Source organism: Rousettus aegyptiacus, unplaced genomic scaffold (assembly GCF_014176215.1).
Source record: "Rousettus aegyptiacus isolate mRouAeg1 unplaced genomic scaffold, mRouAeg1.p scaffold_m13_p_8, whole genome shotgun sequence".
Lineage (NCBI taxonomy): Eukaryota > Metazoa > Chordata > Mammalia > Chiroptera > Pteropodidae > Rousettus > Rousettus aegyptiacus.
This window is the reverse complement of record NW_023416311.1, coordinates 14,662,517-14,689,066: the sequence shown is the minus strand read 5'-3', so window position 1 is coordinate 14,689,066 and position 26,550 is coordinate 14,662,517. Positions and strand designations below refer to the sequence as shown.

At 47.6% G+C, this 26,550-nt stretch overlaps 3 protein-coding genes across 4 annotated transcripts; 1 reads left to right on the top strand and 2 right to left on the bottom strand.

The window, feature by feature from the left end:
• Positions 1 to 1,690: 1,690 nt before the first annotated feature.
• Positions 1,691 to 5,609, bottom strand: LOC107498745 (testisin-like). The gene is made up of 7 exons (XM_016122219.2): positions 5,543 to 5,609; positions 5,415 to 5,444; positions 5,299 to 5,325; positions 4,926 to 5,091; positions 3,833 to 4,116; positions 2,233 to 2,387; positions 1,691 to 1,930 (listed from the first exon to the last, which is right to left on the bottom strand). Exons 1-7 carry the CDS (start codon positions 5,607 to 5,609, stop codon positions 1,691 to 1,693), a joined length of 969 nt encoding a protein of 322 aa, XP_015977705.2.
• On the bottom strand, positions 5,491 to 11,818 carry LOC107498754 (serine protease 33-like). 2 transcript variants are annotated; one of them, XR_001594130.2, is made up of 7 exons: positions 11,693 to 11,818; positions 11,040 to 11,202; positions 10,226 to 10,503; positions 8,616 to 8,782; positions 7,158 to 7,894; positions 6,922 to 7,032; positions 5,491 to 5,677 (listed from the first exon to the last, which is right to left on the bottom strand). XR_001594130.2 is itself a non-coding variant. In XM_016122226.2 (5 exons), exons 1-5 carry the CDS (start codon positions 11,811 to 11,813, stop codon positions 7,625 to 7,627), a joined length of 999 nt encoding a protein of 332 aa, XP_015977712.2. In that variant the 5' UTR covers positions 11,814 to 11,818; the 3' UTR covers positions 7,090 to 7,624. The 2 variants fall into 2 exon arrangements, 1 of the variants encoding a protein (XP_015977712.2); XM_016122226.2 differs by lacking the exons at positions 5,491 to 5,677; positions 6,922 to 7,032 and having other exon boundaries at positions 7,090 to 7,894.
• Positions 11,819 to 16,445: 4,627 nt separating this feature from the next.
• On the top strand, positions 16,446 to 25,304 carry LOC107498746 (serine protease 41). Its single transcript, XM_016122221.2, has 6 exons — positions 16,446 to 16,512; positions 16,611 to 16,640; positions 16,917 to 17,124; positions 17,887 to 18,170; positions 24,534 to 24,679; positions 25,068 to 25,304. Exons 1-6 carry the CDS (start codon positions 16,446 to 16,448, stop codon positions 25,302 to 25,304), a joined length of 972 nt encoding a protein of 323 aa, XP_015977707.2.
• The last annotated feature ends 1,246 nt before the right edge of the window (positions 25,305 to 26,550 follow it).

Genomic DNA, 26,550 nt, shown 5'->3' with positions numbered 1-26,550 from the left:
TCTACCATTCTGAAATTTCTTATTTACTCTATTTCTTAAATCCATTCCATTTCACAACCTGAAGCCTGCTGACTTACTGTTCTGGTTGCTTTCTGGTCCTGCCACACTGTCACCTTTGAATTTCATTTCAGGTCTCACTCGATATATTCCACTGTTTTTATATTATGCATCTTCCTTTTCTGAGCTTTCACCCTGGACTTGCAGGAATGCAGGGTCACGTAACACATTATTCTTCTAATGCTGCTGTAACAAATTATCACACACTTAATGGCCTAAAACAACATAAGTTTATTGCCTTACAGTTTGTAGGCCTGAATTCTGACAAGTACCTCACTTGAACTAAAATCAAGGTGTCAGCAGGGCTAAATTCTTTTCTAGAGGCTCTAGAGCAGCGGTCCCCAACTTTTTTGGCACCAGGGACTGGTTCTCCTAAGAGAATGTAATGCCTGATGATCTGAGATGGAGCTGAGGCGGTGATGCTAGCGCTGGGGAGCAGCTACAAACACAGATGAAGCTTTGCTCACTCACACGCTGCTCACCTCCTGCTGCGCAGCTTGGTTCCTGATAAGCCACAGACCAGTACTAATCTGCATCCCGGGTGTTGGGGACCCCTGCTCTAGAGGAGAATCCAGTACCTTACCTTTTCCAGCTTCTAGAAGTCACTCACAGTCCTTGGCTTGTGGCCCTTTGTCTTCAAAGCCAGCAATCATGGGTCACATCCTTCTCATATCACATCACTCTGACTTCCTCTTCTGATTCCTTCTTCCAGTTTTAAGGACTCTTGTGATTATCCAGGAAAATTTCCCTATCTCATGTCTGTAAGTTAATCGCATCTGCAGAATCTTGGAGGTGTCAGGAGAGACATGCCCACACCCAGCATCTTTGTCTTCCAGGAGCCCGATGCAGATGGCCTCAACTCTGAGGGGCTCTGTTGGCTTCAGGCTGACTGCAGGAGTGGGGAAGTTTACAGCAGGGGGAGGACCAGCAGTAGCAGCCAGGAGTCTGGCCTGTGAACATCTCTGTGAGTCACCAGCAACCAGATTCAGTTGAAGTGCCGACCGATGTTGATGTGGACACCAGGCTGGTGGTTTCTCAAGGGACCCCAGCAGGACTGTGCCTCAGTTGCCCACAACAGTAACCTCCTCGTTCAGGCAAATGTCATCGGGTTCTTCCTTCCCTGCCTCAGTTTCCTCACTCCTCACCGGGGCTTCTTGGTATTGCCTCCCAAATAAAATACTCACACCTCAGTCCTGGTCCCAGGTTGGCCTTTGGAGGACCAGAGTAAGACCAGGAGCACCTGTGTGATGGGGACACCGCATGAGAACTGGGTGTTCAGGGGTTTTTCCTCCACAGTATCCCCATTCCAGTCTTCCTAGCCTCCAGGTACTCTGATGCTACTAATGTCCTTCCATAAATTATCTTCTGATTGAACGAACCTGAGAGGGTTCTGTTGTTTGCAACCCAAACCTGTATAGTGCAGATGGGTGGAGAAAGATTTAAGAGTTAGGGAGTGGTCTTGGGGTAGACGGAACACGGGTGATCATGAGGGTGTCCAGGAAGTCACCTGAGTCCACAGAATGCTCTGCAAGGCATCAGCTCAAGCATGCAAATGTGTTTATTAAAAATAAGACAGAAGAGGACCTGGGCCTGACACAATAGATGGCCCTGACTCTCAGGGCCTCTGTTGGGCTCAGGGTAACAGCAGGAATGGGGCAGTCCAGAGCAGGGGGAGAGGCAGCAGCAGAAGCCAGGGGTCTGGCCTGTGAATGTAGCTGTGGGCCATCACCGTCCGGATCCAGTTGTAGTGCCTACTGACGTTGGTGTAGACACCAGGCCGGTTGGGCCTTCCACAGCCTATTCCCCAGCTCACGATTCCAATCTGATACCACCGACCTTTCTCTTCACAGGCCAAGGGTCCACCTGAGTCACCCTGGGGAGCAGCATGGGTGAGCTCGGCCTGGGATGGGCAGGAGGGGTTTGCAGGAAGGCTGGGAGAGCAGGAGAGGCCATGAAGCTAAGCAAACCGGGTGCAAATCCTACTTCTCCCCCTAGCAGCAACCAAGCCTCAGTTTCTTGGTCTGTGAAGTGGGACAATAGTCTCTACTGCCCCATCCCGGGTTGCCATGATGACCAAATAAGGCACAAGGATACAGGTGGCTCTCAGGCCTTGGGATGGAGTGGTAGGAGGTTAGGACCCATAAGGTCCTAGTTGGAGTCAGGAGGGACACTCACGAAGCAGGCATCTTTGCCACCGTGTGCATAGCCAGCACAAACCATGTCTCCCCAGATGTCATGGCGGAAAGAAGGCCGTGAGTAGAGGTAGTTGCAGATGGAGGTGTCTATGATGCCAACCTGCACTTCCTGGAGGATGTAGGGAGGTGGCAGCTCTGCATGGGAGTGGAAGAGACAGAGAAAGACGGCATCCTGAGCCTCTCCTCTGCCATCTGGTTGGGAGGAATGGCATAGGCTATGGGGCAGGGGTGGTGGGAGGTCCCCTGGACACTCACAGTGCCTTGATAAGTTTTCTGCTCTAGCCTAGCACATCATGGGTAATGACCAATATCACAGAAGGACCCAACGGCTGGACGATTGTTACAGCTCCTCCCTGAGACTTGGTTTCTCTTGGTTCCCCACGCAGATGACAGCCTCTGCCTGAGCCAGCTGGGGGAGACCTTAGCTTGCATGGGGGAGGGGCTAATGCAGCTGAGATGTTACAGGATTAATACAATCCAGCTATAGCACCCATGTGCCTGAGCAGGTGGGACAGCCCATGGGGCTTGCTCTCCTCATGCATTTGGGCAATCCCAGGACCTTTCCTACATGCTCTTGGGCTCCCGCAGCACCCTCCAAATGCAGCACAATCATAACCCACTTTCAGGTAAGGAAAGGTGCCAGGGGACAGTCCTCCCCCAGAAAAGTATCTGGAGAAATGAACCTAGGTTTGTCCAATTCCTAAGTCTGGGCCCAGATCACCGCCTTATCCTGCAGAGATTGGTGACCATATTAACACTAAAAGCTGACATGTCAGTAGAGCCTCCTGTTTGCCAGGCACTCTGCTAAGACCTATGTATGAATGCTTTTAAAACCTCAGGGGTTTTAAACCCTATGAGGTGGGAACTGTTATTCTCACATTGTACAGGTGAGGAAGTTGAGGCACAGTTAGGTGAAGTGTTTGCCCAAGTCTGCCAGCTAGCACATGGCAGAGCTAAAGTTTACATCAGGAAGGGAATTCCAGAGGTCACCTACCACCTGTGAGAATGACCATGGAGCCTGGCTGGATGTGACCACTTGTCAGTCTTGGGTCAGAAAGGGAAGGAACAGAGTCTGCCTGGCTGGGCCCCCTGGCTCACACCCATGCAGCCCTTTGGGCCTAGGGAGTTCTACAGCAGGGACACTTTATCCAGCCCTTTCTAGGGGAAAGGAAAAGACCCCAGCGTGGATAGATAAAGGAAATATGGAGGAGCCAGAGTGAGGAGGAGACACAGCTGAGGGTGGGGTGACCACCATGCTGAGACCTTTCTGACATGGCCACCCCCACCCCTCCAATACCCCTGTAGGCTGGGAGTGCAGCCTGGGCCAAGCTGGCCTCTCTTTCACCTCTGGCTTCTGGATCTCTGTCTTCGAGGAGGGGGACCGAGTGTGGGTATAGAAAGTTCTGACCTTTCTGAACAGGAAAGAAAAGAAAAGCAGGAGGGGAAAGAATGCTGAGCAGGCCGAAGTAGGGGCCCAGCTATACACAGACGAGGGTGGGGGCTGGTGCAACTGGAACGGGGGGTGGAGGATCATGCCCCTGTTTCCCAGCCCCAGACCTGCCTCTTGTCCCCAGCCTCACCCATATCTTCTCGAATGTCCCCCCAGCCGGTCACCCAGCAGTCAGTCCGGTTCTGGAAGTTGCGAAAAGAGTCCAGAACACAGATGGGCTTGATGTACTTATTGTAGGTGACAGCGGAGGACAGCTTCAGCAGGGCAATGTCATAGGCTGAAGCCCCAAGATACATGGGGCTCATAATGATCTCCTCCACCTGGTAACGGTTGTGATAGGCTTCCAGGTTCCAGATAGATGGCTTGGAAGACAGCTCACCAAACTGGACTGACCATTCAAAGGGGTTATTGTTCCTGGCAGGGAGGAGAGAGCAGTCAGGGGTCCTTAGTGGATGGGCCACCTGAGCACACCTGCGGCCCACTCCCTGAGTGGAGGCTGCCTGGGATGCTACTAGGGCTCATCCTGGACGCCATGAGCTTCGATCTTCTTACAGGACAAAGCATCGGGTGTAGAAATGGTGAGAGCCCAGAGAGGTTGAAGCAAAAGCCCCAGAACCTGGAGATGGGAATGGGGGTGGGACAGGAGGGTGTCTCCCCGCCCCCACCCCGCATGGTCTGATCTGGCCAGCCACTCAACCAGCCTGTTACATCCTAAAAAACAAACAAAAACAAACAAACAAACAAAAACAAAACAAAACAAAACAAAACCGAATGAGCATCTAGATGCACAGGCGCCAAAAAGGGACACTCAGCAGGGTGCAGTCAAATCAGCTTCAGGGGCCACTGGCTCCACAGGCCAGGCTCTGTGCCCAGCCCTCACTCACCTCAGCTCATCCCCCCCACCCCCACCCCACCTCTGCTGCCAGGTGGGATGAGGAAGGCTGGTGGTGCCATTCAGGGAGAAGAGAACAGAAAAGAGAAAAAAAGAAAAGGACAAGACACAAACGTGCACGAGAATGTTCTGGAAGGCCTTTCTGGAAAACACTGAACAGGGTTCCCTACAGGGGCACCATCAGGAACTCGCATGGGTGTTACCAGCTGCAGCAGGAGTCCTGAGGCCCAGGAGAACAGGAGGGTCACAACCGTGTACGACGCATGCCGCGTGGGTAGTGCAGACCCAGAGACCCGGGCAGCGGGCCACCGCCCCCAGTTCCCAGACTCACTTTTCAAAGCAGTGTGCAGCGGAGAGCGCCCAGCGACGGTTGAGCAGGCTCGCTCCGCACATGTGGTAACCCCATAGGCGCACGCTGCCCTGCCACGGCCAGCGCCCAAGCTCCGCATTCGTTCCACCCACCACACGCGTCGGGACAGCCCTTTGGCCACATGGCCCTAGGATGGACAGAGGAGACACACAGTTGAGATCCAAGAGACAGGCCCACCTGCCCGCCCTGGCCCACCGGGTGTGGGAAGAGAAGTGGCTCCCTGGGAAACTGCACGCATCCTGGGGTCATGCAGGCGAGGAAGAAGGGAATGTTGGGGACCCTCCCCACGTGGTCCACAGACGCCCGCCCCTCCCCCCTGGGGCCCATCAGTTACATGTGAGCAATGATGAGTTCTGGAAACCTGGGGTGAGAGAGATGGAAAGATGAGGCACCCTGGGCACTCTGGCCCAGGTGCCCTACGCAGGGAAGCGCGCGTCCTGGACGCCTTACCTGGAAACAGGTGGTCCTCATCCTGCATGTCTGTGGGGAGGTGAGAAGGTGAGCTCCCTTCTGTGTCCATGCGCCCCACCCTACCCCCATCTCCCCGAGGTCAGCCGGCAGCTCCAGCCTGAGCTCACCCTGCGTCTCTAGTTCAGCTCGCACCAACAGCTGCCCCAGCAGCAGCACCCCGACCCAAGTGCCCATGGCCTGCCTTCCAGACGCTTGACGCCCCTTCTGCTTCTGCCTGCTCCAGGGCCTGGCTGGGGCGCCCCCTGCGGGCGGGAGAAGGGAGAGACGAGAACCCTGGTTGCCATCTTTTCCCAGCTCCACTGACCTCTCTGAGTCTAAGGGCTTCGAGGGGAACGCGAGACCTCACAGGGCCCCAGCTTTGAGCTTCTCCTGGAGCTGGGTCCCTAACCACGCCACTTATTATGACCTAGGAACCCGTGCACCCAGCAATCCACTTCTCATCTGCAACCTTGGGATCCTGGCTGCCCTCTCGCTGTCCCCTTTTCTACCCATTTCTCTCCTTCCGGGAAGGACAAGGACCTGGGCCCCAGTCAGGACTCCCGTGAAAAGCACACTAGCAAGTCCTCTCTGAGTGCCCGTTGAGCTGATCCAGGAAGGAAAAAATCTCTCACACGTTTCTTTAGGAAATGACGGCCTTGAGTCTTGTCCCTTCCTCAGTTGGCAGCTAGACTAGTTGCCTCAGCCCCTCTAATCACCATCCTGATTAAATCCCGAAAGTTGAAACCATTTTTTGTGAATGTTCCTATCAGAGGTCCTAGGGGTGAGGGCGGAAAGGAAATCACCAAAAGGGAGAGACACTGCCAGGTTGTCTATCCCAGTGTGACTGTCCCTGTGACTAAAGACTCTCTGAAGAAGGGTCCCGGGAGGGTTGTGCCTGCTTGGTGGCCTTCCCTGTGTCTTGAACACCACTAGGGATATTGCAGAATTCACAGTGATGAGTGACCCAGCACTGACTTCTGGGGGTCCCTCTAGGCAGGGAAGCCAGTCTGGAATTGTAGGTGGAGAATGCAGAGGGTTGGGGATCCTTGGCATGCTGCCAGGGGGTGGGGGGGCGTGTTGAGAGTTGTTCAAGGGTATTGATCACTTGGCTCAGACATAGGTAGGAGAGCCAGGCTTAGGGTGAGTGTCCTGGGACAGAAGCTGAGGCTCCCACCCAAAGGGGTTCAACCTTCCCTCCTCCTGTTTCCTCTGTTCTGAGCAGTAGCCCATAAAGTCTCCCATTCACACACCCGCCTTGCTTCTGCCTGAGGTCCCAGCCCCGTACTCTCTCCTCCAGCTGCCAGTGGGCATATCTCAGCCAGTTCCCAGACTCCCTTGGAGAGACGAGTTGGGAAAAGAGACAGAGGAGTGGAGAGCGAGCTCGGTCTGGCTTGAGCCTTTGCCATTCATGCACAGGGTGTTGTGGATTCTCTCCCAGCCTCATCCATGACCCCAGGAACCCCAGGTCTGCCCATGACCCTGGGATTGACCTCAGTCTTGTCATTACCCCAGGACCTCCCAGATGTTTTGTTCTGCCACACACGGAGTCTAGGAACAGGGCTACCGGGGAGAGTGGGCTCAGGCGAACTCTGATATTGGCAGCCCTTATGTTTCTTGTCTGAAAAATGAAGTAATAATAATGTGCACTTCAAAAGGCTTCTGGAAGATTCTTTTTCATACACCCTTCCAGCCCCCAACGCATGGGAAGACACCCACAGGAGGAATGGCCCTCGGCCAGCTCACCTTTATTTCCTTTCAGACAGAGATGCCTGCAAGGGGACCAGGCCAGCACTGGGCACTGGAAACCTCAGTTCCAAGAGTCTCAGAAACCGCCAAAGGAATCCTTGAGCCTGGGTGTATGCTGGAACTCAGCCTTGGATGGCGGGTGAGGAGCAGGGAACACTAGGCTCTGTCCCTGGAGGGCGTCCACAGGCTGGCAGGGAGGGTAAGAGGGCAGCTTAAGGCCCATAGGGGACACATGAAAGGTGTGAAGAGGGAGAGATGTGGGGGTATCAGAGTGGAGGGCTTTCTCAGGGGGAGGGGCCAGAGAAGATCCCTGGGGGACAAAGGATTCAATGGATGGTGAAAGGCAGCTTTCTGGAGAGGGCTTAAAGAGGGCTGGAGAAGCTGCCTACTATATTCCTGGCAGGGAGTAGAGAGGACATGAGTTTGAAATGTGGGGGCTGAGGTCTCAAGGCTGGGCTGCACAATTAGGCAAGCCCCAGGGAGACAGGGGTGCCTCCAGTGGTCCCAGAAGCAAAAACAAGGCAGAGAAAAACGATCACAGCAAGGCTTGGAGAGAAGCTTCTGTCTTCTGGGGCGGAACTCTGGATTGTGCTGAGAATCCATGTGGTGTAGGCGCTGACGTTAGTGTAAACACCCGGCCTCTTGGGCTTTCCACATTCAGACCCCCAGCTCACTATTCCTGTCTGGGTCCAGACACCGCCAATATCACAGACCAGAGGCCCTCCGGAGTCACCCTGGGGAGAAAGAAGGAGTCCAGAAGTGTAAGGCTGGAGGGCTGGCTACCCTCCTTACACCGGGGGAAATCGAAGTTTACAAGACCCGCCCCCCCCCCCAAGTCCCACCAACCTCCCTTCAGCACTGCTGGCCAGGTCTAGTGAACAAGGCATTGGTGGCTTAAATGTTCCTGGAAGACATCAGGGTTGGCTGCTCTGGGAATTAGGGATGAAATATCTGGTAGGTGGGACAAGCAACGTGATGGGAACACTCTATTCTCTGAATAAAACAGTTTTTCAGAGGAGGAGCTCTGAGGAGCACATCTGTCTTACTAAGAGTGCTGTTTCTTTCATTTTTCATGAAAATTTTGATCGAGACAAAACAACACTAAGAGGTAATGGGAGATAAAGTGTGTTTTGCTTATAAACGTGGACAAGGAAAGACAAGACCAGCCCAGCTCAGAAGTGACCTGCTCAGAAGTTACTTGCTCCTTAGGAAAACTTGTTAAAGACTGGGTGTTATTTTTTGGGAAGAAAAAAGAAATTTCTGGTCGCAAAGGAAAAGCTTTAGGGAAAGAGATATGTCACAGTTTGCTTAAGCACACATGTTTTGATACTATTTATATGATATTTCAAAGGGAGATAAGGTTCAGGAACATTTTTCTTCTTTTTAATTAACCCTGTATTTAAAAAAATATTGCACTCGTCTGCCTTGAGGCCCCCACCGGAAGTGCTTGCTCACCCCGCAGGCGTCCTTCTGGCCACTCTCGAAGCCAGCACACAGCATGTCCTCCAGGATGATGGGCTCCTGGCTGGGGATGTAGGAGTTCTCGTGGTAGTAGGTGTCACAGGTCTGGGTGTCAATGAGGGGCAGCTCTAGCTCCTTCAGGGTGAAGGGTGGAGGGAGCGCTGGGGCAGAGACCAGAGAGCAGAGCTCAGAGGACGCGACGGCCTCCTGGCTCTCAGCTGGCTTGCTGTGTGTTGGAATGCTGGCACGACCTTTCTGTGTGTTGCTCCTCTGCTCCCCAAGGAACAGGGGCTTGCATTTGGGCTTATGGAACCCCAATGAACACAACATGGTGGCAAAGTGAGCCTGTGTTTAACACTCAAAACACCGAGAAGACCTGTTCTCTTCCTCCCTGCGGCGGGGCATGCACAGAGGTATGTAGAGCCCCTTGGCCTTGGTCTCCCTCTCAGTGCCTGGGCAAGGGTGGTGGGATGGACACACAGTTTGGGGCTGGGCAAGAACTGAGACCTGGTTTCAGGGCCCGTCTCTGGCCGTGGACTGTGATCAAGTTACTTCTACAAAATGACCTTACTCTCCTTGGCTTTCCAAGGGTAGGGTCAAAAGTGGGTCAAATGGTGCCCCTCAAAACTTTGTATCCACCTGGAACCTCAGAATGTGAGCTTATTTGGAAATGGAAGCTTTGCAGATGCGATTAGTTAGGATGAGGTCAGATTGGATTAGGGCGAGAGTATCCTCATGAGAGGAAATGAGGAGACACAGGAAGATGGCCACGTGAAGACAGAGGCAGAGAGTGGAGTGATGCAGCCACCAGCCAAGGAGCCACCAAAGCTGGAAGAGGCAGGAAGGCGCCTCCTCTAGAGCCCTGATTTTGGATTTCTGGCCTTCCAAACTGAGAAAGAATGGGTTCTTGTTGTTTGAAGCCACCCAGTTAGTGATCATTTGTTACGGCAGCCCCAAAACACTAATCTGAGGTGATATTACAAACATCATGCAGATGATGATGATGATGATGATGATGATGACGACGACAATGACAACAATGACAATGGTGATAGCTGCTGATCAATACTGAGAACTCACTCTTGCCCGGCCCTGCTGGAGGTGCCTGAAATACATCATACCATGTAACCCTTACATCGACCTCATGAGGTTGGTGCTCTTGAGATCTCTACTTACCAGAGGAGGGAACCACAACCCGGCATGGCTGGTAGAGATCACCCAGCCAGGATGAGGCCAGGCAGTCGGGCTCTGACCTAGCCCTGAGTAGACAGGGATAATGGGTGGTTTCTGTAAAGGCATGGATGGCACAGGCACTAACCCTTTGGAATGATCTGGGCCCAGGTTGTGCCAGCATTCCAGAGACCTCCAATCAATCCTTATCGGATGCTGAAAGGATGAATCGGGGAGCCCAAGGTGGGGTCTGGGGTGGCATGGCAATATTTCAGTGCCCCCCGCCCTAGGGCTATACCAGTGTGCGCAGGCTCTACATCCAGCCTGAGTAAGGATGGTGGCAAGTATCGCTGGCCCTAGGGAGGGTGTCAGGACCAACCTTCAATGAATCACCCCCTCGACCCCGCCCCACCACCAGTTCTGGGCCTCCTTACGTAGATTCATGTCAATGTTCCCCCAGCCAGTGACCCAGCACAGGGTGCCATGACCCAGCGGGTCTCCAGGTTTGGGGAGACAGACTGGAAGGATGAGGTCACTGAAGTTGACGGGGGAAGCCAGCTGCACTAGGGCGATGTCCCCACTGCCGTACTCCTCTTGGTAGCTTGGGTGGGTGATGAACTGGGCCACCGCCTGGAGCTCCTGGGGCTCACTGGCCGTGGGATAGGAGGAGATGCTGCCCAGTAGCACAAAGTAGGCGGACAGTGGCTGTTCCCTGGGGCCAGAAGTTAAGGAGGTTGTGAGACTGTGCAAGGGCTAAAGACAATTTTGATTTGAGGGTCCTAACATTATGAAGAGATTACTTTTTGTGAGTGGAGCACATGCCAGTAATGACAAGCACCCTGTTTAATCCATAAGCAACCCTGCAAGGTGCCCAATTCTTCTTCTGTTCGGAGGAAGGTGAAGTCGCCTGTTCGAAGGCCACCCAGCCATTGAGCAGTGGACTTGAGGCCTTGGGTTCTCAAGGAACATCCTGATGTAGGAGCTTTTGGTTTCTGGGAAATGAATAATTTCTTGGGAGATGGACAATGGGAGGGCCTGCGCTGGATTTGTCTCCTCCCCAACTCTTTCCTGTGCCTAGCTAGCCCTGTGATTGGGGGCACCCTGCATGGATAAATGAGACATATTCCCAACCTGTCCTTTGCCCAGGTGGGGAGGAAACTCCTGTTCAAATGTGGAACGTAGGGTATCGGGAAGGAGTGAAGGGCAGGTCCCAGCTGCCCCTGACTCACACTCTCGGAAGATCCTCACCTGTCGAAGCAGTGGGCTGCAGTCAGCACCCAGTCTTCAGTTATCAATGAGCCTCCACACACATGCTCTTCATATTCCCTCAGGCTGACCTGCCATGGCCATTCGCCCAGCTGGGCATCCTGCCCCAACATGATGCGACCTGTTGCCTGTGGGCGTCCACACACTGCAGGGTGGGGCGGTGGGTGGTGGTAGACGAGGTCCTCTCTGCCCTCCCCTCACCCTGCCCCGCATGGGCTGGCGCTTGTCCCCTGCGATGCAGGACCCTCTCCTCATATTAGGACTTATGACCCTGTGGCCTGGGTGGGGGAGTGGAATTCTCACAGCAGCTGAGTTGAGGGAAGTGGGAGTTGGGGACCTGGATAGCTGGGCCAAGCTTACTGGGGAGAGAGAAAATTGTAGCACTTAGCTTGGGGCTCCTGGGGAGGGTCCGAATGTAGCACAGTGTGTGTAATTCGGTTTTAGTGGAAGCCATGAAGGTGCTGAATCTGGGGGAGTGGGTGCCAGTCCCCAATGTCTGGGCTCTTTAGAGGACCTGCCCAAGAACAAGGCTATCAGGGGTGAGGCTGAGATTACATACCTCTCTTTATCTGCCCCTCAAACCCAGGCTTTCTCTCCTGCAATACCTCTCTCCTCCACCCCAATATTTTTCCTACCTGAGTCCAGGTTTATCGCTCTGACGTTTGTTGAGGAGAGGTTGAATGGGAGAACTGGGGGGCTTCCATGAAAGGCTTTTGCGAGGAGAGAGAACAGGACGGCAGTTAGGGCCAGCTCCATGGTGTCTTCTGGCAGCCACTTCCGGGCTGGCTCTTGGGTTCAGAGTCCTCAGACACACTCAGGGGTGGGGGGGGGAGATAATTGCAGCTCCAGCTCGTTTCTGGGCTCGCCCCGGGGTAGGGCTGACCTCTCCACTCTATGTTGTCAGGCCTTGGGCCCTTACATTGCTCCTGGAAAACAGGGACCCTGGTCTCTTCCATGTCCTTGGCAAGACCCTAGGGCCTTCCCTCCTCTGCCTTGGCCCTGGAATCACAGCAACAATTTCCCCCACCACCTACGAAACACTTACTATGTGCTGGCACTCTGCCAACCATGCCGATTCCTCTTGCCTGATTTCCCAGGAGCCATTACAATAACCATCTTACAGCAGAGGAATCAACACACTGATTGTTGAATGACTTGCCCAAAACCCTACAGGTGGCAAAGCCAGATAAATCTACTCAGCACTCTGTGTGCCATGTCCAGCTCCCCTGGGAGAAGGCGAGGGGTAGGGGAGTGGAACTGTAGACCCTGGGGCACATCCCACTCTGCCCCTTCAACCATTCATTTTCAACATGGGGCTCTGGAGGGCCTGAGGTGGAGCTGGGATGCCTGGGCCCTGAGAGGGGACCCATTATTCAAAGAGGTGGAGCACCCGGAGGAGAAGCGCAGTTCTCGAAAATGATTCCCACTTGTTACTTGCATTGGGGTTCTTGGGTTTCCCAATATAGAAATTGAGAGGAAACCCCAGAAAAATTTCCAGACAAATTTTATTAAGCTTATACATGAGCACAAGGGAGGCAGCACAGAGGAAAGGAAGGTCCTCGGAACAGACTCAGGGGCTGGCTCTGCTTGACCACTTTTATAAGCTGGGGACAAAGCGGGCTTATGCAAAAAGACGGGCCTTTTGAAAATGGCGGCTTTCTTTTCTATCTGTGTTGCTTGGAAACTATATTCGTGCCTGCACTGTGGGGGCAAGATGGCAGACTGTTCATTATCACCATCCAAGGTCGTATAGTAAGTAGTCAAATCTTGACCAACTGCTAATGCAGAACAATGGTGACATTTGCAAGAAAGCAAATGGTTAGAGGGGATAATAATCAGCTACTTTTCCTTTTTTTTTTTTTTTTTTGCATAGGAAGTGATGAGGTGGTCGCATTCTTGTGGTCAGCTTATCTGTGATCTTCCTGTCCATCTGGCATTCCTTTTGCCCTGGGTTCAAGTCCCGGTGCTGTCTCACCTTCATATCCTCCTTTGACCACAAACAGCAGGCACCTTGATGTCCACCGCCCCTGCCCTGCCCTGCCCTGCCCTGCTGCAGCTATGGCCCTGGCCCTCTGAGCCAGGGATCTTACGAGGTCGTGTCTGACAGAAAAAGATGCGGGAGACTTCTCCTGATTCTTAAGTTTGTTCCACTTCTCAAAAAAGAAAAAAAAAATCCATTCTTTTGATGTCCTCCCCAATTAACTCAGCCTCCAGGCAGATCGCCTCCAAGGAGCGTATTACCCCTTGGGGGTCATGGTGGGTCTCAGCAGCCCCAAATGCTTGATTTAAACCAAAATCATGCTCGGTGAATATTCCAGTGTTATTGCTTTTTTTCTCTACCTGATATTTTGATTTCTGAAAAAAAAATTGTGGATTTATTCATTTCTCAAGTATTTAGAACATTTTTTTGCTTTACATTATTTCAAAGCTATGTTGACAGGGGGCATAAAGGCTCATGCCTCTTACATCTTTTCAGTGGCTTGTAACTTTTATCAGTGTAAAATATCCCTATATTTCATTGGGTTAGCCTTGGGTTCTATTTTACCTGAGGTTCTCTGAAATGTCATAGTCCACAGCCACTTTCATATTGTTTGCAATTTCTTCACCTATATATATTTTTAAACAGAGACAAAATGAAAAGAAAACATTTAGAAACAAATCACAAAAAAATTAAATTTCTTAACCTACTTGCCCTCGTTGGAATATACTTGCTGGAATACTTGCAAGATAGTAAACTAATACCATTAACAGTATTATAAATTTTTGTGACTGCAAAAAAGTTTTATATGATTCACTGATATCTTATGGGGATTAAGGCACATCCTGCCTGCTTGAGATTATGTTTAAAACTCCTAGATTATCAGAATTATGTAAGAGCCAGTGCATTTCACAGTAAATCTGATTTAAAGACATCACAACAGTTCTTACATTCATCATCAATGAATGTTTCTTAGAACTCACCCCCATTCAGTAATGCTTTTTTTGTGCTCACAGATATCAGGTCACCTGCTGAGTGTGCTACTGAGGAAGTAAAATATTCACATCCCAGGTGCTATGGTCTGAATGTTTGTTGAAATCCTAGCCTCCCAATTCACATGTTGAAATCCTAGCCCCCAGAGTGATGCTGTTCAAATGTGGGGCCTTTTGGAAATGCTTATGAGAGCAGAGCCTTCATGAATGGGATTAATGACCTTATAAAAGAGACCTCAGAGAGCCCCGCTCGCCTTTTGCCTTGGGAAGACAAAGCAAGAAGGCAATAGCTATGAACAAAGAAGACGGCCATCACCAGACATTGACTCTGTTGGCACTCTAACCTCAGAATTTCAGCCCAGGAACTGTGAGAAATAAATGTTTGTGGTCGATAAGCTACCCACTTAGTGGTATTCTGTTATAGCAACCACTGGATAACATGGACTAGGACACTGAGCAAAGCTTTTGACTCAGAAATGCTTTCCCATTCGTGTTCAATACATTCCCTGTTCCTGCTGATCTTACATTAGGAATATACAAAGTGGAGGAGATAGATCTTTATCTTCAGACTTCACCATCTAGGACATTTCACATAGCTATAGACCGATACCTGGAGTATATGAAATCAACACCAAGTACATACCTGCCTTTCTACCGGTCTGCTGATGGGAATTCTAGGTCTGGCCTGTGTATTTTCTCAACCTTTTATTGTATTTTACTTAAACTATTTTTTATTGTGGAAATTTAAAAATATACACAGATGTAGATGAGTACAAAGAATATTCAACATTTGTCACTCGGCTTAAACAATTATCGATATAAAGCAAATCTTTAGATCCTTCTGCGTCTTTACATTTTTCTCTCGTGGAATCCGTGCCTGTTAAATTTTTGCTTTAAGTTCTGAACATGTTTCTCTATTGCCAAGTTTGCCAATTTATCATTTAGCAATGTCCATTTTATCATTCTGCCCCCTGGCTAAAATGTTTTGCTTCAGCAATATTTTAAATTTCCACTCTTTCTTGGTCTCTGATTGCTCTTTCCCCAGATATTTTTGTTCAATGCTTGTAAACACTTCTCAAAGCTTTCTGAGGATACCAGTTAGAATTTTCCAAGTTGTCTGATGTTTACTGTATTATCTCAGTTTTCTCTAGAGTCAGTTCAGTTTATTCAAATAGATCCTTCTGGTGTATGTGTAGATTTTCCTCAAACATTTCTTCATCTTTGGTTGCTGTGCAGTAAAAGGTTAACTGAACAGGCCTTGGGTGTTCAAACCCTCCTCAGTCTAAAGAAAGGACTGGCCCTTGACCATCTCTTAGGAAATGACTTCTGAGCCCTTGAAATATCCCGCCTGAAAAGGGTATCTTTGTAGACCTAGAGCCTTGTGCCACTACAGATAGTTGATGCCAACAATGTGATTTATGGTGGGACCTTGAGTGACACTGTATCACTTGGACCTCTGGAGGGACTGGAGTCTGAGAATAAGGTCAGTCACATGGACACTCCATGCTTATGTGATGGAACCCCAATAAAAACGTCAAACACCAAGGCTCAGGCGAACATCCCTGGTTGGCAATACTTAACGTATGCTGTCATACATCATTGGCTGGGAGAATTCAGCACTGTCTATCTGACTCTACTGAGAGGATGGCTGGAAGCTTGTACCTGGTCTCTCCTGGATTCTGTCCTCTGCACCTTTCACTGTAAGGAACTATAACCATGAGTATAACAGTTTCCTTGCATTCTGTGAATCCTTCTAGTGAACCATTGACTCTGAGGGTGGTCCTGTGCACCCGGCTCAGTCGTCGGTTCACATCTATGACTAAAGAGCCAGCTTGTTGACTTTGGTGTCCTGCAACACTGCCCACAAGAAAGGAAAGTAGCCTGTGGAGTTAAATGGGGCTTATTCAGGAACAGCAGGCACACAGGCAGGCCAAGAACGCTCTAGGTGGTCAAACTCAGGCCAGCTTTTATTCTGTGGGTCCCATAAAGGATCATCACTTTTAACAGAAGTGACACATAGCTAGGGCTCCAATGGGCACTCAGTGAGGACTTGCTAGTGTGCTTTCACGGGAGTCCTGACTGGGGGCCAGGTCCTTGTCCTTCCTGGAAAGAGAAGTGGGTAGAAAAGGGGCAGCAAGGAGGCAGCCAGAATCCCAAGGTGGCAGATGAGAAGGGGATTGTTGGGTGCACCAGTTCCTGGCGTGACTGGGGACCCAGCTCCAGGAGAAGCTCAAAGCTGGGGCCCTGTGAGGCCTGATGTTCCTCCCGAAATCCTTAGACTCAGAGAGGTCAGTCGAGCTGGGAGAAGATGGCAGCCAGGGTTCCCGTCTCTCCCTTCTCCCGCCCGCAGGGGGCGCCCCAGCCAGGCCCTGGAGCAGGCGGAAGCAGAGGGGGCGCCAAGCGGCTAGGAAGCAGACTATGGGCGCTTGGGTTGGGGTGCTGCTGCTGGGGCAGCTGTTGGTGCGAGCTGAACTAGAGACGCAGGGTAAGCTCAGGCTGGAGCTGCCGGCTGACCTCGGGGAGATGGGGGTAGGGTGGGGCGCATGGACACAGAAGGGAGCTCACCTTCTCACCTCCCCCCAGACATGCCGGATGAGGACCAGCTGTTTTCAGGTAAGGCGTCCAGGACGCGCGCTTCCCTGCGTAGGGCACCTGGGCCAGAGTGCCCAGGTGCCTCATCTTTCCATCTCTCTCACCCCAGGTTTCCAGAACTCATCATTGCTCACATGTAACTGATGGGCCCCAGGGGGGAGGGGTGGGCGTCTGTGGACCACGTGGGGAGGGTCCCCAACATTCCCTTCTTCCTCGCCTGCATGACCCCTGGACTTGTGCAGTTTCCCGGGGAGCCCCTTCCCTTCGCACTTTCTGGTTAGTGATGGCGGGCAAGAGGCCTGTTTCCTGCAGCTGAGCGGTGTCCTCTGTCCATCCCAGCACCGTGTGGCCACCCAAACATCCGCCCGCTCGTAATAGGCGGAAAAGACTCTCTTCGCGGGCGCTGGCCGTGGCAGGCCAGCCTGCGCCTTTCTACAGGCCACGCTTGCGGAGGGAGCCTGCTCAACCATCGCTGGGTGCTCTCCGCTGCACACTGCTTTGAAAAGTGAGTCTGGGAACTGGGAGCAGTGGCTGCTGCTGCCTGGTTCCCTGGGTCTGCACCAAGCACGTGCGTCGTACACGGTTGTGACCCTCCTGTTCTCCTGAGCCTCAGGACTCCTGCTGCAGCTGGTCACGCCCATGCGAGTTCCTGATGGTGCCCCTGCAGGGAACCCTGTTCAGTGTTTTCCAGAAAGGTCTTCCAGAACATTCCCATGCACATTGGTGTCTTGTCCTTTTCTTTTTTCTCTTTTCTGTTCTCTTCTCCCTGAATGGCACCACCAGCCTTCCTCATCCCACCTGGCAGCGGAGGTGCGAGGGGGGGGGGGTAAGGGGGGGTGGGGGGGGATGAGCTGAGGTGAGTGAGGGCTGGGCACAGAGCCTGGCCTGTGGAGCCAGTGGCCCCTGAAGCTGATTTGACTGCACCCTGCTGAGTGTCCCTTTTTGGCGCCTGTGCATCTAGATGCTCATTCGGTTTTGTTTGTTTGTTTGTTTGTTTTGTTTCGTTTTGTTTTGAAGATTGACAGGCTGATTGAGTGGCTGGCCAGATCAGACCGGTGGGGGAGACACCCTCTTGTCCCATCCTCATCCTCGTCTCTAGATTCTGGGGCTTTTGTTTCAGCCTATCTGGGTTCTCACTTTTCTTCACTGTACACTTTGTCCTTTAAGAAGAATGAAGCTCATGGCGTCCAGGATGAGCCCTAGTAGCATCCAGGGCAGTCTCCACTCAGGGAGTGGGCCGCAGGTGTACTCTCTCCTTTTCTGCCAGGAACAAGGATCCCTCGGAGTGGACGGTCCAATTGGGTGAGCTGTCTGCCAAGCCACCTTTCTGGAATTTGCGGGCCTTCTACCATCGTTACAAAGTGCAGGACATTTTTGTGTACCCCTATTTCAGGGGAGTTTTACTCAATGACATTGCTCTGCTGAGGCTGTCCTCCTCTGTCACCTACAATAAGTACATCAAGCCCATTTGTGTTCTGGACTCTTCCGTCGACTTCCAGAACCGGACTGACTGCTGGGTGACCGGCTGGGGGCAAATCCATGAGGATGAAGGTGAGGATGGGGACAGATAAGAGGGAAAGATAGAAAGATGGAGGCATTATTCTCCCTTTCCAGTTGTACCAGCCGCTACCTAGGTCTGTGTAGTCCCTATCTTGGCCTCTTTGTGGTCCCTGCTCAACATTATACCCCCATCTGCTGTCCACTCCTTCTTCCCCTGAGAGGGTAGGATTTTCTGTGCCTACACTCAGTTCTGTCTTCCACCCAGAGGCTGTGACCCAGAAGCCAGAGTTAAGAAGGGGCCAGCTTCCTCCAGGCCATGCCCCCCAACCTACAGGTGTCTGGGAGTTTTGGGGGTGGATTTTTCAGAAAGACCTTAGGCATTTGTTTTCCTAAATTAAGATTTAATTCACAAACCATAAATTTTACCATTTTAAAGCATATACAATTTAGTGGTTTTTAGTATATTCACAGAGTTGTGGACCATCACCACTATCTATCTAATTGCAGAACATTTCATCAACTCTAAAATGAAATCCCATACTTATTAGCCATTATTCCCCAATTCCCATTGCCCTAGGGCCATAGCCCCTGGCAACCTCTATTCTGCTTTCTGTCTCTGTGGACTTACCTATTTCTGACACTTCATATAAATGCAGTCATAAAATATGTGGTTTTTTGTGCCTGGTTTCGCTCACTCAGTGTAATAATTTCAAGGTTCATTCACATTGTAGTATGTGTTTGTACTTTATCCTTTTGTGTGTGTGTATGGAAGGGGATTTCACCTTTTTCTTTTTTTGAGATTTCACATAACATCAATTAACCATTTTAGAGTATACAGTTCAATAGCAGTTAGTACATTCACAATGTATAACCACGAGTCTTATCAAGCTCTGAAACATTTTCATCACTCCAAAAAGAAATCCTATAACCATCATTGCCCATTATCTTCTCCCTCTAGCCCTTGGCAACCACTAACAAGATTTTGCCTCTATGGATCTACCTATTCTGGATATTTCATAGAAATGGAATCATACAATATGTGACCTTTTGTGTCTGGCTTTTGTCACTGAGCATAATGTTTTCAAGGTTCATCCACATTATAGTATGAATCAGAACATCATTCTTTTTTATGGCTGAATAATATTCCATTGTGTGGATAGATCATATTTTATTCACTAGTGGACATTTGTGTTATTTCTTCCTTTGGGGTATTGTGGATAGAGCCACTGTGAACATTAATATACAACTTATTGTTTGAATACCTTTTTCCAATTTTTCTGCATATATATCTAGGAGGGTGATTGGTGGATTACATGGTAATTCTATGTTTAACTTTTTGAGGAACCAACAGTGTTCCACAGCAACTGCACCTCCTATTAATAATGAATGAGGATTATAATTTCTCCCCGTTCTCCTCAACACTTGTTATTTTCCTTTATTTTATTTTATATTTTATTTTATTTTATATTTTATTTTATTTTTTATTTATTTTATTTTTTAATTTTATTTTATTTATTTTATTTTATTTATTTTATTTATTTATTTTATTTTATTTTATTTTAATTTAATTTAATTTTATTTTATTTTATGGCCATCCTAGTGTGTGTGAAGTGATCTCTCACTGTGGTTTTGATTTGCTTTTCTCTAATGACTAGTTATGTTGAATATCTTTTCATGTGCATGTTGGTCATTTGTGTGTCTTCCTTGGAGGAAAGCCTATTCAAGTCCTTTACCTATTTTTAAATTGACTTGTCATTGTTGTTGAATGGTCATGGTTTTTACATATTCTGGATACTAGAATATATATCAGGTATATGATTTGCAAACATTTTCTACCATTCTTTAGGTTTCTTTTCACTTTTTTTGGCAGTGTCCTTTGATGCTTAATTTTCTTAAATTTTAAAGTCCAAATTATATATTTTCCTTTTGTTACCTGTGCTTTTGATGTCATATCTAAGAAATTATTGCCAAATTCAAGGTCATAAAGATTTATGTCTAAGTTTTCTCGAAGAGCTTTATTATTTTAGTGGTTATATTTATGTCTTTGATCCATCTTGAGTTGAGTTTTGTATATGGTATGAGGAAAGGAGCCAACTTCATTCTTTTGCATTTGAACTTCCAGTTGTCCAAACATCATTTGTTGAAGGGACTATTCTTTCCTCCATTGAACTGTCTTGGCACCTTTGTCAAAAATGGATTTACCGTAGATGTATAGATTTATTTCTAGACTCACAATTCTATTCCATCGGTCCATGTGTGTATGCTTATGCCAGGACCTCATTGTTTGATCTCTGTAGCTTTGTATTTTGAAATTGGGAAATGTGAGTCCTCCAACTTTGTTCTACTTTTTAAATATTGTTTAGATTATTTGGAATCTCTTAATATTTCATATGAATTTTAGTATTAGCTTGTCAATTTTTCCTAAAAAAAAAATCCATTGGAATGTGGATAGGGATTACATTAATCTGTACATTGCTTTGGGGGAGTATTGCCATCTTTTTTTAAGTTTTATTTTTCAATTAGAGTTAATGTTCGAAGTTATTTTATATTAGTTTCCTGTGTACAGCATAATGCTTAGACATTTATGTAACTTAAGAAGTGATCCCTGTGATTACTCTTGTACCCACCTGGCACTATACATAGTTATTACAATATTATTGACTATATTCCCTATATTGTACTTCACATCCCTGTGACTATTTTGTAACTATCAATTTGTACTGCTTAATTCCTTCACTGTTTTGGAGTATTGCTATCTTAACAAGTTTGCAATCCATGAATACTACATATGTTTTCATTTATTTAGGTCTTCAGTTTCTTTCAGCAATGTTGTGTAGTTTTTCAGTACAAGTATCTTATCAGTTAAATTTGTTCCTAACTATTTTTTTGATGCTGTTGTCAATGAAATTTCTTTTTATATTTTCTTTTTGAATTGTTCATTGGTACTATATAGAAATATAACTGACTTTTGTGTCTTGGATCCTGCAAATTTGCTGAATTAGTTTATTAACTCTAGTTCTTTTTTGTGTATTATGATTTTCTACATATAAGATTATGTCATTTGTGGATAGAGATAGTTTTACCTCTTCCTTTCTGATTTGGATATTTTTTTCTTTTTCTTGACTAATTTCCTTGACTAGAACTTCCAGTAAAATGTTAAGTACAAGTGGCAAAAATTGGCATCCTTCTATTGCTCCTGTTCTTAGGGCAAAAGCTTTCAGTCCTTTACTATTTAGTGTAATGTTAACTGTGGGTTTTTCACATATTACCTTTATCAGGTTGAGGAAGTTCCCTCTATTCTTAGTTTATTGAGTGTTTTTATAATGAAAATGTATTAGATTTTGCCAAGTGCTTTTCCTGCATCAATTAAGATGATCATGTGTTTTTTCCCTTTATTCTATTAATGTAGTGTATAATATGTTATATTGATTGATTTTCTTATGTTGAACCACCCTTGCACTCATGGGATAACTCTTACTTGGTCATAGTGTATAATTCTTTTAATATGCGGCTGGAATAGGTTTGCTAATATTTTGTTGAGGATTTTTGCATATATATTCATAAAAAGATATTGGTCTATAGTTTCTTTTTTTTTGGTATCATGGTAATGCTAGTTTCATGGAATGAGTTAGGAAGTGTTCCTTGTTCTTTTTTTGGAAGAGTTCCGGAGGATTGGTGTTAATATCTTCAGGTGTTTGGTAAAATTCATCATTGAAGCCATATGGTCCATGGATTTTCTTCGTTGGAAGGTTTCTGACTACTGATTCAAATCTCTTTACTTATTATGGGACTGTTCAGATTTTCTATTTTTTATTGAGTTAGTTTTTGTTTTCAAGAATTTGTACATTTCCTTTAGGTTATATAATTTGTTGACATACAATTGTTCATAGTATTCCCTTATAGTCCTTATTTCTATAGGATCAGTAGTAATGTCCCACTTTCACTGTCAATTTTGTTGATCTTTCAAAGAACCAACTTTGGTTTTGTTGATTTTCTCTATTGTTTTTCTATTCCTTAGTTTGATTTTCTCTATTCCTCTGTGTATTATATCCTTCCTTTTATTCCCTTTGGGTTTAGTTTGCTCTTCTTTTTCTAGTTCCATAAGATGTAAGTTAGGCTATTTGAGATCTTTCTTCTTTTTTAATATAGGCATTTCCAGCTATAAATTTCCTTCTGAGAACTGCTTTTGCTGCATGTCATAACTTTTGCCATGTAATGTTTTCATTTTATTCATCTCAACGTGTTTTCTAATTGTCCTTGTAATTTCTTCTTTGATCCATTGGTTAAGAATATGTTTTTTAATTTCTACATATTTGTGAAATTTTCAATTTTCCTTTTGTTATTCATTTCTAGCCTTAATCCATTATAGTTGGAAAATATGTTTTGAATCATTTCAATTTTTTCTAGTTTGTTGCAGCTTATTTGTGGCCGAACATATCATCTATCCTGGAAGGAGTTCCATGTGCATTTGAGAGGGATGTGTATTCTGCTGTTATTTGGGTGGACTGTTCTGTATATATCTGTTAGGTATAGGTAATTTATACTGTTTCTCAAGTTCTCTATTTTCTAATTGTTCTCTCTGATTGTTGTATCCATTATAAAAGCGAAGTATTAAAGTCTCGAGCTGTTATTGTAGAACTGTGTATTTTCCCACCAGTTTTGTCAGTTTTGCTTAATATACTTTGGGGCTTTGTTTTTAGGTGTATAGATGTCTGTAATTATATCTTCTTGACATTTGACACTTTCATCAATATGTCTTTCAACTCTTGTAACAAGTTTTGACTGAAAATCTTTTTCTGACATTATTATAGCAAACTCAGCTCTTTTTTGGTTACTATTTGTGTGGAATTTCTTTCTACAACCTTTCACTTTCAACCTATGTGTGCCATTGGATCAAAAAAAATTATTGTTTTGTAGATGTATATAATTGGAGCCTATGTTTTCTAATCTAGTCTGCCAATCTCTCCCTTTTAATTGGAGTGCTTAATCCATTTATATTAATTACCAATAAGGAAAGACTTAATTCTACCATTGTTCTATTTGTTTTCTATATCTTGTCACATCTTTGTATATCTATATCTGTGCCTTATATATTTTTGCTTCTTATTTCATCCTTTTGTATTTTGTGATTTTTATCAGTGTGCTGTATTGATTCCCTTCTCATTTCCTGTTCTGTATATTTCTTAGTTATTTTCTTAGAGGCCGTCCTGGGGATTACAATTAACAATTTAAACTTATAACAATCTATTTTGAATACCCAGCTAGCTTCAATAGCATACAAAAACTGTTCCTATACAGCCGTATTCTCCCCCTTTAAGTTATTATCATCACAATTTAAATCTTTATCAATTGTATGACCATTAACAAAGATTTATAATTGTTGTTTATACATGTCTTTTTAATTATATAGGAAAAAAGTTATAAACCAAAACTATAATGATACTAGCTTTTCTATTTACCTGTGTGGTTACCTGTACTACTGTTCTTTGTTTCTTCCTATGTTTTTGTTACTGTTTAGTGTCCTTTCATTTCAGCCTAAAGGGCTTCCTTTCCCATTTCTCATAGGGCAGGTCTACTAATGATGAACCTCTCAACATTTGTTCATCTAGGAATGTCTTAATCTCACCTCAATTTTTTTTAGGCAAGCAACCCTTGGTTGACCTCACGGATTGCAAGGACCTTGTCAGCTTACAATCCTTTTTTTTTTTTTACACCTGGTCTTCCTAAGTCTCCTTAATTTTTTGAAGGGTAGTTTTGCCTGATATAAAAGTCTTCATTAACTGTTTTATTCTTTCATTTAAATATGTCTTCCCACTGCCTTCTGGCCTCTAGAGTATTTGAAAAGAGTTAGGTTGTTAATCTTGTTGATTAACAACAAGTGTAGCTTCTCTCTTGCTGTGTACAAGAATTCTCCCTTTGTCTTTGTCTTTAGATATTTTGATGAAAATGTGTTTTGGTATGCATCTCCTTGTGTTTATTCTACTTGAGTTTGTTCAGATTCTTAAGTGTATAGATTCACATCTTTCATCAAATTTGGGAAGTTTTCTGCCTGGATCTTGCAGCTGCAGTATATTAATCATAAACAATTTCAGCTGTGTTAATCTTTCCTCCTGTGCATGCTAAGGTCTCTCTCCACCGGCTTGGACAGGGACTGTTATCTGCATGCTACAGATAGAGAAACCGAGTCTCAGGAGGGTACTGTAACAACCTGTCCAGCCATTGGGGTCATTCTGTGATATTGGTCACATCTATGATGTGCTGGGCTAGAGCAGCAGACTCATCAAGAACAATGGCCCAACCACTGTGGGTGCCCCAGGGACCCCCATCCCTATAACTCATATCATTTCTCCCAACCAGATGGCAGAGGAGAGGCTCAGGATGCCGTCTTTCTCTGTCCTCTCCACTCCCATGCAGAGCTGCCAGCTCCCTACATCCTCCAGGAAGTGCAGGTCTCCATCATAAACAACTCCAGATGTAACCAATTGTTTCGACCGCCCATTAAAATCTTGGATGACATGATTTGTGCTGGCTTTGAGAATGGCAGCCGCGACACCTGCAGAGTGAGTGCCCCTGCCCCAACCAGAGCCTTGCTGGAACCAAGCACCACCTCTCTCAACCTTGAGCCTGAGAGCAACCCCCATGACCCCCACCAATCCACCCTCAGAGTTTATTCATGAGAAAATCATTGCAGCCCTTACTTATCCTGCCTGTAAAATAAGCTTCTCATTTTGCACTAATTGCACCTCCTTTGAATCTCATGTGAAACCCGAGGGGTAAAGACTATTGTCCCACTTTGCAGACACAGAAACTGAGGTCTGGTCACTTCTGCAGGGAGGAGTAGAGTTTGCATCCAACCTGCCCAGCTCCAAAACCCCTCGTGTTCTTCCAGCCTCTCCACTGGTCCCTCCTGCTCCACCCCAGGCCAGGCTTACCCATTCTTCTCCCCAGGGTGACTCAGGCGGACCCTTGACCTGTGAAGAGAATGGGCTGTGGCATCAGATTGGAATCGTGAGCTGGGGAATAGGCTGTGGTAGGCCCAACCGGCCTGGTGTCTACACCAATGTCAGTAGGTACTTCAACTGGATCCGGATGGTCATGGCCCACAGTACACCCAGGCCAGACCTCCGCCCACTGCTGCTGCTCCTTGCTCTGCTCTGGGCTGCTCTCCTTTTGCAGCTGGCCTGAGCACAGCTGAGCCTGTGAGGGTACCGTAGTTACTACAACATTGGGCACATTCACCCAGGGCTGTGGGCACTCCAGTGGCAGGACACTCTGCTGGATCAGGCTCTGGTCCCCTTCAGTGTCATTTGCTAATAAACATGAGCATGTTCAAATTGATGCCTTGCAGAGCATTCCGTGGACTCAGGTGATTTCCAGGACACCCTCATGGTCACCTGTTCCATTCACTCCAAGACCACTCCCTAACTCCTAAATCTTTTCCCACCCATCTGCACTACACAGGTTTGGTTTGCAAACAGCAGAACCCTGTCAGATTCGTTCAACTAGAAAGATAATTTATGAAAGGACGTTAGTAGCGCCAGGGTCCCTGGAGGCTAGGAAGGCTGGAATGGGGGTACAGTGGAGGAAAAACCCGCGAACATCCCACTTCTCATGCTGGTGTCCCCATCACACAGATGTCAGGGGCTCCTGGTCTTACTCCAGTCCCCCAAAGGCCAACCTGGGACCAGGACAAGGGTGTATTTTATTTGTGAGGTGATACCAAGAAGCCCTGATGAGGAGGGAAACTGAGGCAGGGAAGAACCTGATGATATTTGCCTCTATGAGGAGGTTACTGTTGTGGGCAACTGAGTGAGGTGCAGTCCCATGGGGGCCCTCTGAAAACCCATGGGGAATGCAGCCCTGCATCGGGCCCCTGAAAGACAAGGATGCTGGGTGTGGACACTTCTCTCTTGACTCCCATGGGTTGAGGGTGTCCTGAGGGCGTGGGTGCTCCAAGCTGGAGCAGGCCCCCGTGAGAATGTCAGTGCCTAGGGAGCTGCTGCAGCATCATAATGTAGCTTAGTGGCAGAAGATGGCATTAAGTGTGCCTCTGGCCCCTCATTGGGCTCCCAGAACCCAAATTCAGCATGGCCAAGGAAACAGGCCAGCTGGGCAGATTCAAGAGCACTTGTTCATGCAGATCTGAAATTTTATAAGATCCCAAAGTGCTGTGAGCTCAAGATGAGCAAGGAGCTCTGGTTGCTGTAGATTTCTCCCTTCTGTTCCCTGGCTCACAGCTCCCTCCTATGGAGAGGCAGGTGGGGGACTTGTCAGAAGGGGTGCCCTCCTGGCTTCTGCCTTGCCCCTACAGCCACCCCTGACAGCAGTGCAGGTGTGTAGGGGCACTGCACTTGGGCTTCACACCCTCAGGCAGCCCTGTGAGGCTGGAGCTTCTCTTCCTCCGGTTACAATGAGGAAACTGATGTTCAGT

Coding starts and splice junctions, on each gene's coding strand:
- LOC107498745 (XM_016122219.2), bottom strand. CDS start 5,609: ATGGGCACTTGGGTCGGGGTGCTGCTGCTGGGGCAGCTGTTGGTGCGA. Junction 5,326..5,414: donor TGAGGACCACCTGTTTCCAG/GTAAGGCGTCCA, acceptor CTCTCACCCCAG/GTTTCCAGAACTCATCATTG. Junction 4,117..4,925: donor GCTGCACACTGCTTTGAAAA/GTGAGTCTGGGA, acceptor CCTCCCTGCCAG/GAACAATAACCCCTTTGAAT.
- LOC107498754 (XM_016122226.2), bottom strand. CDS start 11,813: ATGGAGCTGGCCCTAACTGCCGTCCTGTTCTCTCTCCTCGCAAAAGCC. Junction 11,203..11,692: donor AGCGATAAACCTGGACTCAG/GTAGGAAAAATA, acceptor CCCACCCTGCAG/TGTGTGGACGCCCACAGGCA. Junction 8,783..10,225: donor GAACATTGACATGAATCTAC/GTAAGGAGGCCC, acceptor TCTCTGCCCCAG/CGCTCCCTCCACCCTTCACC.
- LOC107498746 (XM_016122221.2), top strand. CDS start 16,446: ATGGGCGCTTGGGTTGGGGTGCTGCTGCTGGGGCAGCTGTTGGTGCGA. Junction 17,125..17,886: donor GCTGCACACTGCTTTGAAAA/GTGAGTCTGGGA, acceptor CTTTTCTGCCAG/GAACAAGGATCCCTCGGAGT. Junction 18,171..24,533: donor GCAAATCCATGAGGATGAAG/GTGAGGATGGGG, acceptor ACTCCCATGCAG/AGCTGCCAGCTCCCTACATC.